Genomic DNA, 12702 nt, shown 5'->3' with positions numbered 1-12702 from the left:
CTTGAGCTGGAGGCTAGCTCTAGCTGGCCTGGGGTTGGGGGAGACCCATGTGGAAGGTCTTCTCCCTAACTTGGGTGCACTGGGAGCCTTGATAGGCCCCCAGCCTTTCCCTCTTCTGCCCCCAGCCTCCAGGCCTTCTGGGGTGGCAGCCCAGGCGGCCAAAAATGGCTGGTCCTAACTTGGGGTGTGCTGAGATTTGCTAGGTTGCGCTAGGTTTGTCACTGGCAATTTCTGACCACTCTTCATATGGAAAACCTCGCGGGGGCTAGTGCCCCCGCGCGCACTGCATGTATTGAGTATTCCTTATCTCTTTTTTTTTTTAAATAATTTTTTTTCTCTTTCTTTTTTTTTTATTTAAACACTTTGATTACATACATGATTGTGTTTGGGTTTCAGTCATGAACACCCCCCATCACCAGTGCAACATTCCCATCACCAATGTCCCAAGTTTCCCTCCTCCACACCCGACCCCCGCCTGTACTCTAAACAGACTCTCCATTTCCCTCATACATTCTCATTATTAGGACAGTTCAAAATGTAGTTATTTCTCTAACTAAACTCATCACTCCTGTGGTGAGCTTCCTGAGGTGAGCTGGAACTTCCAGCTCTTTTCTCTTTTGTGTCTGAAAATTATTATTGCAAGAATGTCTTTCGTTTTTCTTAAAACCTATAGATGAGTGAGACCATTCTGCATTTTTTTCTCTCTCTCTGACTTATTTCACTCAGCATAATAGATTCTGTGTACATCCATGTATAGGAAAATTTCATGACTTCACCTCTCCTGACAGCTGCATAATATTCCATTGTGTATATGTACCACAGTTTCTTTAGCCATTCGTCTGTTGAAGGGCATCTGGGTTGTTTCCATAGTCTTGCTATGGTAAATAGTGCTGCAATGAATATAGGTGTAAGGAAGGGGGTTTTGTATTGTATTTTTATGTTCCTAGGGTATATTCCTAGGAGTGGTATAGCTGGATCGTATGGGAGCTCGATTTCCAGTTTTGGGAGGAATCTCCATATCGCTTTCCATAAAGGTTGAACTAGACAGCATTCCCACCAGCAGTGGATAAGAGTTCCTTTCTCTCCACATCCCCGCCAACACTGTTTATTCTCATTTTTTGTGATGTGTGCCATTCTCTGTGGTGTGAGGTGGTATTTCATCGTTGTTTTGATTTGCATCTTCCTGATGATTAGTGATGTGGAGCATTTTTTCATGTCTTTTGGCCATTTGTATTTCTTCTTTGTCAAAGTGTCTGTTCATTTCTTCTCCCCATTTTTTGATGGGATTAGATGTTTTTTTTTCTTGTAAAGTTCTGTCAGTGCCTTGTATACTTTGGAGATTAGCCCCTTATCTGATGGGTATTGGGTGAATAGTTTCTCCCAGTCAGTGGGTGGCTCTTGTATTTAGACCCCCAGCTAACATCATGTACGAAGGTAAAATCCAAATGGATTAAAGACCTCAATATCAGACCCAAAACCATAAGATATATTGAACAACACATAGGCAAAACACTCCAGGACATTGAGACTACAGGCATCTTCAAGGAGGAAACTGCACTCTCCAAGCAAGTGAAAGCAGAGATTAACAGATGGGAATATATTAAACTGAGAAGCTTCTGCACCTCAAAGTATTCCTTATCTTTATGTTATGTTTTGCGTATCCAGAATGTCCATTTTGTATTCTGCCCTTTCCCACACCCCTACAAAGCTCATTTTTACTCCTTAATTCTCACCCCCCCCCAAAACATCAGTAACCCACATTACTCCTTTTAACTTCACTATTGCACAATCCTAATCACAGACCAAAGCCGTGCATTGTGTGTAACAACCCCAAACTGTTTCAAGAGACATAAAATGGATACATATTTCTTTAGAATGTTTTGTGTTTTTTCTCTGACAACTATAAGTCTTACTAAATATTTTCTTATACAGTGACAATTTTATCCACTTTTTATCTTCTCTTTATGAGCTGTTCAACAAGGAATTTTGATGAAAGAGTCCCCCAGTTTAATGCTTATGATTGAACCATGTCATGGGGATTGTTGGACTTGTTCTTATGGCCCCCATATGCACCAATAATGCCACGTGGCATTGCTCCTTTTGCATAGGCACATTAAAATGGGAAAATACTATACATACAAATAAGATCCTATCTAATAGAGATTGGAATACAGAAATCTTGTAGTGCAAAGGGACCTTACACCCCGAACATTGACATAATGACCTGGCACAGGCCTCAGAAGAGAGGGCATTTTCCTTTCACCCCTGAACCAGGGAAGCCATCCACGAAACATCCAGGTTTGTCTATAACATCACCTGGAAGCATTCCTCTACCACAGAAGACCCTACCACTGCTCAGACATTGACCTGCTCAAAAGAGACTTTCCTTAACACTGAGAAGACTTAACAACAACGGCCTGCTTACAGGACAGGGCTTCCTGCATTGCCCTTTAATGGTGAGGTGGAACGAGAGGGCGCTCCGCATCCTGACTTCAATGTAGGATATGCAGGTTCCAGGATCTTTAATACAGAAACATCATACCAACAACAGAGACTGAGTGAAAAGTGTGTTGGCACTACGGACAATATCTTGGATTGGACTATCTAACTTGCCTGGAGCCTAGAGTCGGTCTTATGCCAGGAAACTTCAGGGGTAGGGTCTCTTTGTATTTAGGCCAAGGTTATTCCTTTTCATGCCCCTCATATTTTGGTGGGCCTATGCAAACAACAATTGCCACTCTAACACCGTTTTTACTGTGCTCCTTTGACTCTAATCCTTAAAAAAAAAAACCACTTAAAATTTTAGGTTAACTTAAGCTAATATGCATGTACATGGAAATGTAAAAAATACTATGCCTCTAATGTTTAAGGAGTTATGTAAGTTTTATGGCTTTAGATTGCCTGTGTGCTGTTAAGAAATATTAGAATGTGTTACAATCTGGGGACTTGAGGGACAAAGTAATTGTACATGGATTCTATTTTATTTATCTTAATGTTCTTTGGCTGAAAGTTCAAAGTTAAGATATCAGCAAGGGGACTTCTTCTGAGAATTATGGTATAGGTGATTGTCCTTTCACTGTAACTTTACCTTGTCCTCTTTCTTTGCATCTTTGTTCTCATAATTAAAAATAAAAAATTAAAAAAAAAGAAAATGAATAAATTTTGAAGCATTTTATCTATTAAAAAAAAATAAATGAGAGGGCCCGGAGAGATAGCACAGCGGTGTTTGCCTTGCAAGCAGCTGATCCAGTACCAAAGGTGGTTGGTTTGAATCCTGGTGTCCCATATGGTCCCTCGTGCCTGCCAGGAGCTATTTCTGAGCAGACAGCCAGGAGTAATCCCTGAGCAACGCCGGGTGTGACCCCCCAAAAAAACCCAAAATAAGTAAATAAATAAATGAGAAATTAAATATTGTATTGAAGAGTTAAACATAAATTGTTCCCCAAGGAACAATATAACAAATATCCCAGGAAATTTTTTGTGGTCACACCCCAGCAGTGCTCAAGGGCTACTCCTGGCTCTACGCTCTATGCTCAGAAATGGCTCCAGGTGGGACCATACGGGATGTCAGGATTTGAACCGCTGTCCTTCTGCATGCAAGGCAAATGCCCTACCTCCATGCTATCTCCGGCCCATTTTTTTAAAATAATTTTTATTGTGACCAAAGTGAATTACCAATCTTTCATAGTAAGCAATATTTAAGGAATATAGTGACAATGAATCAGGGCCAATTCCACCACTAGTCTTGTCTCCCTCCACCCTTGTTCCCAGTGTGCATCTCATATCTCCCTCATTTGCCCCCGGACTGCTAGTGTAACTGTTCCCCTTTCTACGTAGCTTGTTGTAGATTGGGTATCTACTCTGTTGTCGTATCTCAGCAAATTTTAAGGTTTTTCTGTTTATTTGTTTGTTTGTTTTAGGCAAAGAAGCACTTACATGATAGAAAATACTATGGATGGGTCACTGCAAATATTTCTCTATTAAAATTAATAATTTATCCTATAAGCATTTTAAATTTCCCTAAATTGTCCTTAAGAAAAATAACCAGTTCAAGTCTGGTATTGCTAGTTCACTGTCATATTTGTTAAGAGAGACCTTTGATTTTATTGAGGTAGAAACAACAGTGGTGAGGTACTTCTGGAAGGTCCAAAATTCCCTGGAATAGTACAAATTCGAGCCTTTTTAAACTGTAACATTTAAGCAATTATCTTATGTAAAATTTGTGTGTGTGTGTGTGTGTGTGTGTGTGTGTGTGTGTGTGTGTGTGTATGTGCTCAGAAATTGCTCCTGGCAGGCTTGGGGGACCATATGGGATGCCATAGATTGAACCTCGTTCATCCTGGGTCAGATGCATGCAAGGCAAATGCCCTACAGCTGTGCTATTGCTCTGGTCCTATCTTGTGTAAAATTTTGATCTTATTTTTCTCCCCTTTTGATTTTATAGTACTAATCCCTGAAAGAGAGCACTTCCTACAGCCCACCTTCTGGGATTTTGCTCTTCAAAGTAAATGCACCTGTTGGGTGAATTTCTGGAGCTTGGCTTCCACACCTGGGAAATAGTTATGTATGATGGGCTGTAGAAAGGGGCTGGCTGAAAGGAGGTGGCCTGTCAAATAAAAATATAAAATATAAAGCCCACGTGTTGGATGAGGCTGCCCAGGCACCATGTTTCTAACCCCTCGGGCAGACGGGTCTGATGAACTAGGGTAACAGCAGAGAAATAATTCAAAAGCAGTCAATTAAGATACTCATTGGAGTCATCTTGCTTTATTCCTCACAGCTTTCTCTCTGTCATGTGCTCATTTTGGCCGAGTTCTTCCTATGTTGCCTATCACATGTCTCTCTCAGGAACTCTCTTGCTGCTTCTATTGCCTCCCCAAACCAGACTTTTTTATTCTTTATTTAAAATAGCTTGCCCCATCCTACTTGAGGGCAGGTCTGATCATCCAGGTGGGATTAACATCTCAAAAAAAGTTTAGGTAAAAGGTTTTGGGGGAAGGGTTCACCTTGCAGTGTCCTGTGGTTGTGATGCTAAATTAGATCACATTTTATTTTTCTTCTTTTTAGGAAGCACCTTTTGTCTACTGGTCTCTCGTAGGAAATATTGTAGATTCACAGGGCTGGATTGCTTCATTGTGTAAGTAATTTTATATGCTTAATAGAGATGTATGAGAAGATAAATTGCAAGGGTAACTCTGGATTAAATCATGCCCTAAAACTTACCATACGATTCCAGTGATAAATAATATCCAAAAAAAATCTATAGAGACAGACTATAGATTAGGGTCACCTTGGGTTGAGGTGAGAATAAAAAGGGTTGGGAGGAATAGGGAGTGACTGTAATTGGAACAGGTTTCTATTAGATTAATGAAGTTACTAACATCTGACTGAGCTCATTCAAATCTGCGAATAGACTGAAACCCAATCAAATTTGTCATTTGAACAGAACATTTTTAATGCATGTGAATTATTATATAGCTATATATTTTTAATTTAGTGTCTGAAAATTGAAGCATGAGGTATTTAATGTATGTGAATTATATGTTAATAGGGCTATATGTGTTTTAATAAAGTGGGTGCAAATTAAAGAGTGTGAGGTATTTAAATTGGATTTGTTGTTTTTGGACCACACCAGCATCGCTCAGGGGTTACTCCTAGCTCTGTGCTCAGAAATCACTCCTGACAGGCTCAGGCGACCATATGGGCAAACACCCTACCACACTGTGCTATCACTCTGGCCCCTAAACTGGATATTTTTCATGTTTTCAATATCAACTTTATAGAGGTGTGTATGTGTGTGTTTGTGTGTGTGTGTGTGTGTGTGTGTGTGTGTGTGTGTGTGTGTGTGTGTGAGTCCTGGCTCTGTCTTCAGGAATCATTCCAGGTCAGTGCCTACAGGACAGGTGGCAGATATTGAATCAGGGTTGGCCCTTATCCCCTGTAGTATCTCTCCAGTACAAGGAGCTCAAACATGTGAATAGTGTGCTGTGCCTTGGAGCTATATTTTCAGCCCATCAGCTTTATTTTTATGGTACATATATCTTAATCTTATCATTTCAGAAACCTTCATCTCTGCAGTGATATTAACTCATTTTTCTCATGCCTTTCATATTCCCTACCAATCCATCATTGGTGGATGGATTTATTGTGACTATTGCTCATGCACTATGTCAATTTTGAGAGATAAATGGGCCATGCGACCAGACTATCTTTTGTATCTATTACACTCTGCTTTACCTAGGATAGTATCTCTCAGATTTTGTGTGATGCTGAATTGCTTTCTATCATTTCTTCTATGAGTCTGAAATCCTACACTCCAGCAAAGATGTGTTGGGACTGTGCCTCACAAGAGTATTAGGAGACTAAAAGAGCTGAAGTCGCTACAGTTACTGCTACCTGTGTCCTCAGCCATTGCAGATCTGTGTCTTCAGCCATTGCCAGAGTTAGATCTGGGAGCCTGGGGCCTCCCTCTCTGAGGGTCCCCCTGAGCATCACCAGGTGTGGCCAAAGGAAAAAAAAAGATTATTTCTGGGGCTGGAGAGATAGCATGGAGGTAAAGCATTTGCCTTGCATGCAGAAGGACAGTGGTTCGAATCCCGGCATCTCATGGTCCCCAGAACCTGCCAGGAGCGATTTCTGAGCATAGAACCAGGAGTAACCCTTGAGCACTGCTGGGTGTGACCCAAATCCCCCCCCCAAATTAAAAAATAAAAAATATTTTTTGAAAATTCAGAGTGTTTTATTAATTTAGAAACCTGACACCATAAAAATGGAGAGTATAAAGAGAGTGCATATGTGAAAGTTCTTTGGAAACTGAAATACTTAACAAATATAAGATGATATTCTTTTGTCATGTGGCCAGTGTACTGAACTTGTATTGAAGACAATACAATTATAAAGAGAGTGAACTATAAAGAGAGTGAGAAAAAGATGCAGTAATTCTTTTTATCTCTTCCACAAAGGGGGAGGGGGATAATAATTTTTATTATAAAAATGATTGCCAGGAGCTGAAGAGACAGTACAGGGGTTAAGGCTCTTGCCTGGCATGCAGTTGACCCAGATTCGATCTCTGGTCCCTGCTAGAGCACAGAACTAGGAGTAAGCTCTGAGCACCAGATATGACCTTCAATGCCAAACGAGTAAGTGTTTTGTTTTTGTTTTTATTTGTTTTAGGGAAAGAATACAGCAAAGCTGATGCACGGTGGCTTCATTCTGACCCCGTCATCCTGTCTGTGGAAATCCTGACTGTTATCCTAGATGGACTTCTGGCTTTGATCCTCATTTATGCCATCATTAGAAAGAAACATTATCGGTTTGTATGCTTCTATTCTACTGAAAAGAGGGGAAATATTAGCTCATCTAAGTAGCATTTGAAATTTGTTAGACCACATATTAGATAGAAAGTAGAGTAGAAATGAAAATGGTATGATATTATATAAGGATTATTGTGCCACCAGAACAATATTAGACCAAAAGGATCAAATATTAGAAAGAAGCAACAGCAAAAAGAAATATGATAGTGGTAACAACCACGTAAACCTTCAGTGTTCACAGCATTGAGTGACTGGACACCTAGAGACTAGCACCATCATATTTCCACCTACCCCACCTCCTAATCATTCTTAAAATTTTCTATTCCACTTGACTAAAAGTAAATTCTTTAATTTAATGCTGAGAAGCATGCAGTATAAACAAATCTTTCAACAGCAAATTGTGGGTAGTATGAAGAAGATTGGAGAGAAGAAATATGGAAAATTATATATCTTACTTATAATGGAAAAATAAGTCAGTGTTTGAGACTTAGTAAACATTTTTATTTATTTGTTTTGGTTTTGGTTTTGGTTTTTAGGGCCAAACCTAGTTATGCTCAAGAATTAGTCCTAGCTCTATGCTCAGGGATCATTCCTGGCTGTATTCAGGAGACCATATGCAATGTCTGAGCATCAAACAAAGGTTGGTCAAGCAGTGCAGGGGCTTTATCTCTTATACTATGTGTTTGACCCTAATTATATACTGGAAACTCATCCCTTTTCTTCCTCCTTATAGACAGCATGGTCTACCAGTGGTCCTCAAACTACGGCCCGTGGGCCACATATTGTATTTGTTCCTGTTTTGTTTCTTCACTTCAAAATAAGATATATGCAATATGCATAGTAATTTGTTCATAGTTTTTGTTTTGTTTTGTTTTGTTTTTGTGGTTTTTGGGTCACACCCGGCAGTGCTCAGGGGTTACTCCTGGCTCCATGCTCAGAAATTGCTCCTGGCAGGCACAGGGGACCATATGGGACGCTGGGATTCGAACCGATGACCTCTTGCATGAAAGGCAAACGCCTTACCTCCATGCTATCTCTCCAGCCCCCATAGTTTTTGTTTTTATTATGGTCCGACCTTCCAATAGTCTAGGGATAGTGAACTGGCCAACTGTTTAAAAAGTTTGAGGACCACTGGAGCCTAGACAAATGAGTCCCTAAAACAATGTGAAGTAAGCCCAATTGCATTCAATATTCTACCATATTCTATCATAGAAATGAGCCACACTTACTATTACTCATGGGTTACTCTTGGCTATGGGCTCAGGAATCACTCCTAGCAGGCTCGGAGCACCATATGGGATACTGGGGATCAAAACCAGGTCCATTGCTTTCAAGGCAAACATCCTACCCACTCTGGTATTGCTCTTACCTAAAGTGCCATCATAACATTTCAGACTTGAAAGAAGCCTCAGTGGTCATTTAATACAATTTTTCTCATCCAATTTTACATAGACAATTGCAGAAAAAGTTCAGTTTGTCCTTGGTATCTTGACTCTCTTTGATCCCATGAACTTGGTGGCTTACTACATGTCCCCCACTTGTTTATTATTTTAAACATGGGTCATATTCTACTGTTGAGTATTTTCTATGATTCAGGCACAGTGCTCAGCCCTTTATCTAAGTATCTCCTTAAATCTCTGTAATAGTATTCTTATTATCCCCTTTTACATTGGATAAAATTATAGCTCACAGCAAGATTTATATCTAGGTCTGCCTTGTTGGATAACTTCCTGAGCTCCACAAGAGTACAACATAATACTCAATAGATTATATTTAAATCTGGGAATAATCTAGGAAGGATAATTCTGTTTTTCCCAGGAAAATGTGGGTTTTAGGTTGTGAGATAGATTGATTTGCTCCATCAATAATACTACTTAAAAAAAAAAAACTATTTGGTACTTGCGGGGCTGGAGTTGTAGTACATTGGGTAGGCCACTTGTCTTACACAAAGCTGACCTGGATTCGATCCCCAGCATCCCATATGGTCTCCTGAGCATTACCAGGAGTAATACCTGAGTGTAGAATTAGGAGAGTAACCCCTGAGCATCACCAGGTGTAGTCCATAGAAAAAATACTACATGGAACCTGAGTCTGTCTGACTCTAGAGAGTTTTTAGGCCATGACAGACTGATAGTACTACTCCTGAAGAAGAGATATATGGGTTCAGGTTCCCATGCTGCAGGGCTGACAGTTCACCCCCTGTTTTTTTTCTCTCTCCCAGGCATTTTGTGCAGATCACCCTGTGTGTGTGTGAATTGTTTGGATGCTGGATGACCTTTGTCCCAGAATGGCTTTTGGGAAGCCCCAACCTCAAAACCAACAACTGGCTCTACTTGTGGGTTTATCTAGTATTTTTCAATAGTATATGGGTTCTGATCCCAGGACTGTTAATGTGGCAGTCATGGGTCGATCTCAGAAAGATATATCACAAAGGAACTGGTTCAGTAAAGAAGTTTCAGTGAGCCTCCCTTAAACCCTGTTTTCATGCTTTATTTTTAGTTGTAATGGCCAAACCTTTTTGGGTTTTGTTGTTCTGGATTGGCTTGGTTTCTTTGGCCCACACCCTATATTACTCAGGACTTATTCCTGGCTCTGCCCTCAACTATTTTGACCATATGAATATAGCCGTGCACTTTGGTTAACTCCAAAGCATGTTTGTGCCCCATATGGACTTGGCATGTGGAAGGTGCTACCATCTGGCTTTGTGTAAGAACACTGACAAGGTGATCTGAGAAGTATTTCTCAGTATAACCCTCCCATTGAATACCCATTCTCCACTTTTTTTGTTTTTTGGTTTTGTTTTTGTTTTTGGGTCACAACCTGTGGCGCTCAGGGGTTATTCCTGGCTCTACACTCAGGAATCGCTCCTCCTAGCAGCTATGGGGGAACCATATGGGATGCCAAGATTCAAACCACCATCCATCCTGGATTAGCTGTGTGCAAAGCAAATGCTCTACTGCTGTGCTATCTCTCAGGCCCCTCTGCTTTCTTTTTATGTGATTATTCCTAAGCCACCTATTTAAAAAACTCAAAGGTGACAAGTTTTCACTGTTGCTTATTTCAATGAAATAGCAATATAGGGAACAGAAAATAATTTTTTTTTTTGGAACCCAGCAATGCTCAGAGCTTACTTCTGGCTGTGCTCAGGGCTCACTCCTGGTGGTATGCAGGGGACCATATGGAATGCTGGGGATGGAACTTGTGTCAGCAGCATGCAAGGCCTTACCTGTGCACTGTAGCACACAAAAATAAAACTATCTTTTTTTTTTTTTTTTTTTTTTTTTGGTTTTTGGGCCACACCCTGTGACGCTCAGGGGTTACTCCTGGCTATGCGCTCAGAAGTTGCTCCTGGCTTCTTGGGGGACCATATGGGACGCCGGGGGATCGAACCGCGGTCCGTGCGCAGGCAAGGCAGGCACCTTAGCTCCAGCGCCACCGCCCGGCCCCAAAAATAAAACTATCTTAATTAGACTGTTAACACATTTAGTTTTACCTTTGGGGACAAGTATTCATTGTTCCACAAATAAAGCCAATTACTATAAAACATGATCAAGCATGTTCTTTTATTTCAATTCCAAAGATTATGATTCTGCTTCAACTTTAATGTTTTCATGAGTCTTTTAATTATAAAATTGAGAATACAAATGAAGTGAATGCTTCTAGTTTACATTTGTACTGAACTGAATTTGTAAAGCCAACAATACCTCCCCCCCCCCAAAAAAAAATAAGAGAAAAGAAAGAATGAAGTAGTAACAATAGTAGTACAGAGTGTCGCAGGGGCCGGGCGGTGGCGCAAAAGGTAAGGTGCCTGCCTTGCCTGCGCTAGCCTTGGATGGACCTTGGTTTGATCCCCCGGTTTCCCATATGGTCCCCCAAGCCAGGAGCGACTTCTGAGCGCATAGCCAGGAGTAACCCCTGAGCATTACCGGGTGTGGCCCAAAAACAAAAAAACAAAAAACAAAAAAACAAAAAAAAAAACAAAACAAACAAACAAAAAAAAAGTAGTACAGAGTGTCACTACCATTTGAATTCATGGAGCGTGCCTCTGCTTTGCTGGGAGCCCTGCTGCCAGGACCCCCTCCCCGAGGCCTTCACTGGCCAATGGGGAACTCAGACCATTTTAGCTCAGAAGCAGAAAGAACATTTTTCCCAACCTATCCAGATGCTAACCAGCCCCCAAAGTGAAAAGGCAGACTCTCAGTATGAGAAGAAACTGGCAGTCTGCTGCTATAGATTTGCTCTTGGTGACCCTTCTGCCTTCACCTCCAGACCATGGACTTTTGCTTGCTACCAAGTTGGTTCCTGAGAAATCCCCCACTTGAGGACATTTCCTGTTATGGTACTGTTGGGAGCCATCCTACCTAGACTGCACAAAAACTGCACAGCTTGAAGTCGCATACTGGATTTTACCCCTTCCCTGTCTATTTCAAAAGAGTTAAAGAACATATAAATTTCCTTTGAATATTTCTTTTAGATACACTCCTTCAATAGGCATAACCATTATTGAATATCTTCATGTAACAGCTATTCAATATACTAGTAATATACTGGTATACTATATACTACACTATATATACTATATATACTAGTGTACTATATATACTAGTATATACTCCAGTATGCTAGTAGACAAATCTCTGTACAGAGTTCATGTAAAGAAAATGCTCTTGTGGACCCAGAGAGATAGCATGGTGGTAGGGTATTTGCCTTGCATGCAGAAGAATGGTGGTTTGAATCCCAGAATCCCATCTGGTCCCCCAAGCCTGCCAGTAGCAATTTCTGAGTGTAGAGCCAGGAGTAACCCCTGAAAGCTGCCGGGTGTGACCCCCCAAAAAATGTCAAGAAAATGCTCTGGGGTCTGTTGGTCTTAATACCTTGCCCCCCACCCATAAGCACTAGTAACTCCTTGTGACACTTTACCTTTTTGCATAGCACATCAAAATGGGAAAAGTTAACAGTTGCAAACAAGTTCTTATTTAATAGAGATGGGAACATAAACATTCTTATACTGCAGTGGGACCTTACACCCTAGAGACTTGGCATAATGACTTGGCTTAGACCAGGGGTCCTCAAATTTTTTAAACAGGGGGCCAGTTCACTGTCCTTCAGACTGTTGGAGGACCAGATTATAGTAAAAGCAAAAATTATGAACAAATTTCTATTCACACTGCATATATCTTATTTAGAAGTGAAGAAACAAAATGGGAATAAATACAATATGTGGCCCGCGGGCCATAGTTTGAAGACCCCTGGCTTAGACTCCAGTTGATTCGACTGACACTGACTAAGGCCGTACTACCGCCACAGCACTGACTTACTCCAAAAACAGTTCTTAAATCATTCTGACAACCAGACAACAATAGTCTGCTTTTAGGGCAGGATTCTCTGC

At 40.8% G+C, this 12702-nt stretch overlaps 1 protein-coding gene across 1 annotated transcript in view; it reads left to right on the top strand.

The window, feature by feature from the left end:
* The window catches only part of EBPL (EBP like), a 550113-nt gene extending 539574 nt beyond the window's left edge, over positions 1–10539 (top strand). The window contains exons 3-5 of the mRNA XM_049778854.1: positions 5068–5137; positions 7174–7312; positions 9535–10539. Coding sequence (XP_049634811.1) covers positions 5068–5137; positions 7174–7312; positions 9535–9775 — 450 coding nt within the window. The 3' untranslated portion in view covers positions 9776–10539. The remainder of the gene's footprint in view (positions 1–5067; positions 5138–7173; positions 7313–9534) is intronic.
* The last annotated feature ends 2163 nt before the right edge of the window (positions 10540–12702 follow it).

This window comes from Suncus etruscus, chromosome 8, assembly GCF_024139225.1.
Source record: "Suncus etruscus isolate mSunEtr1 chromosome 8, mSunEtr1.pri.cur, whole genome shotgun sequence".
Lineage (NCBI taxonomy): Eukaryota > Metazoa > Chordata > Mammalia > Eulipotyphla > Soricidae > Suncus > Suncus etruscus.
Note: the sequence above shows the minus strand (reverse complement) of the source record. Positions and strands in the feature narration are given on the sequence as shown.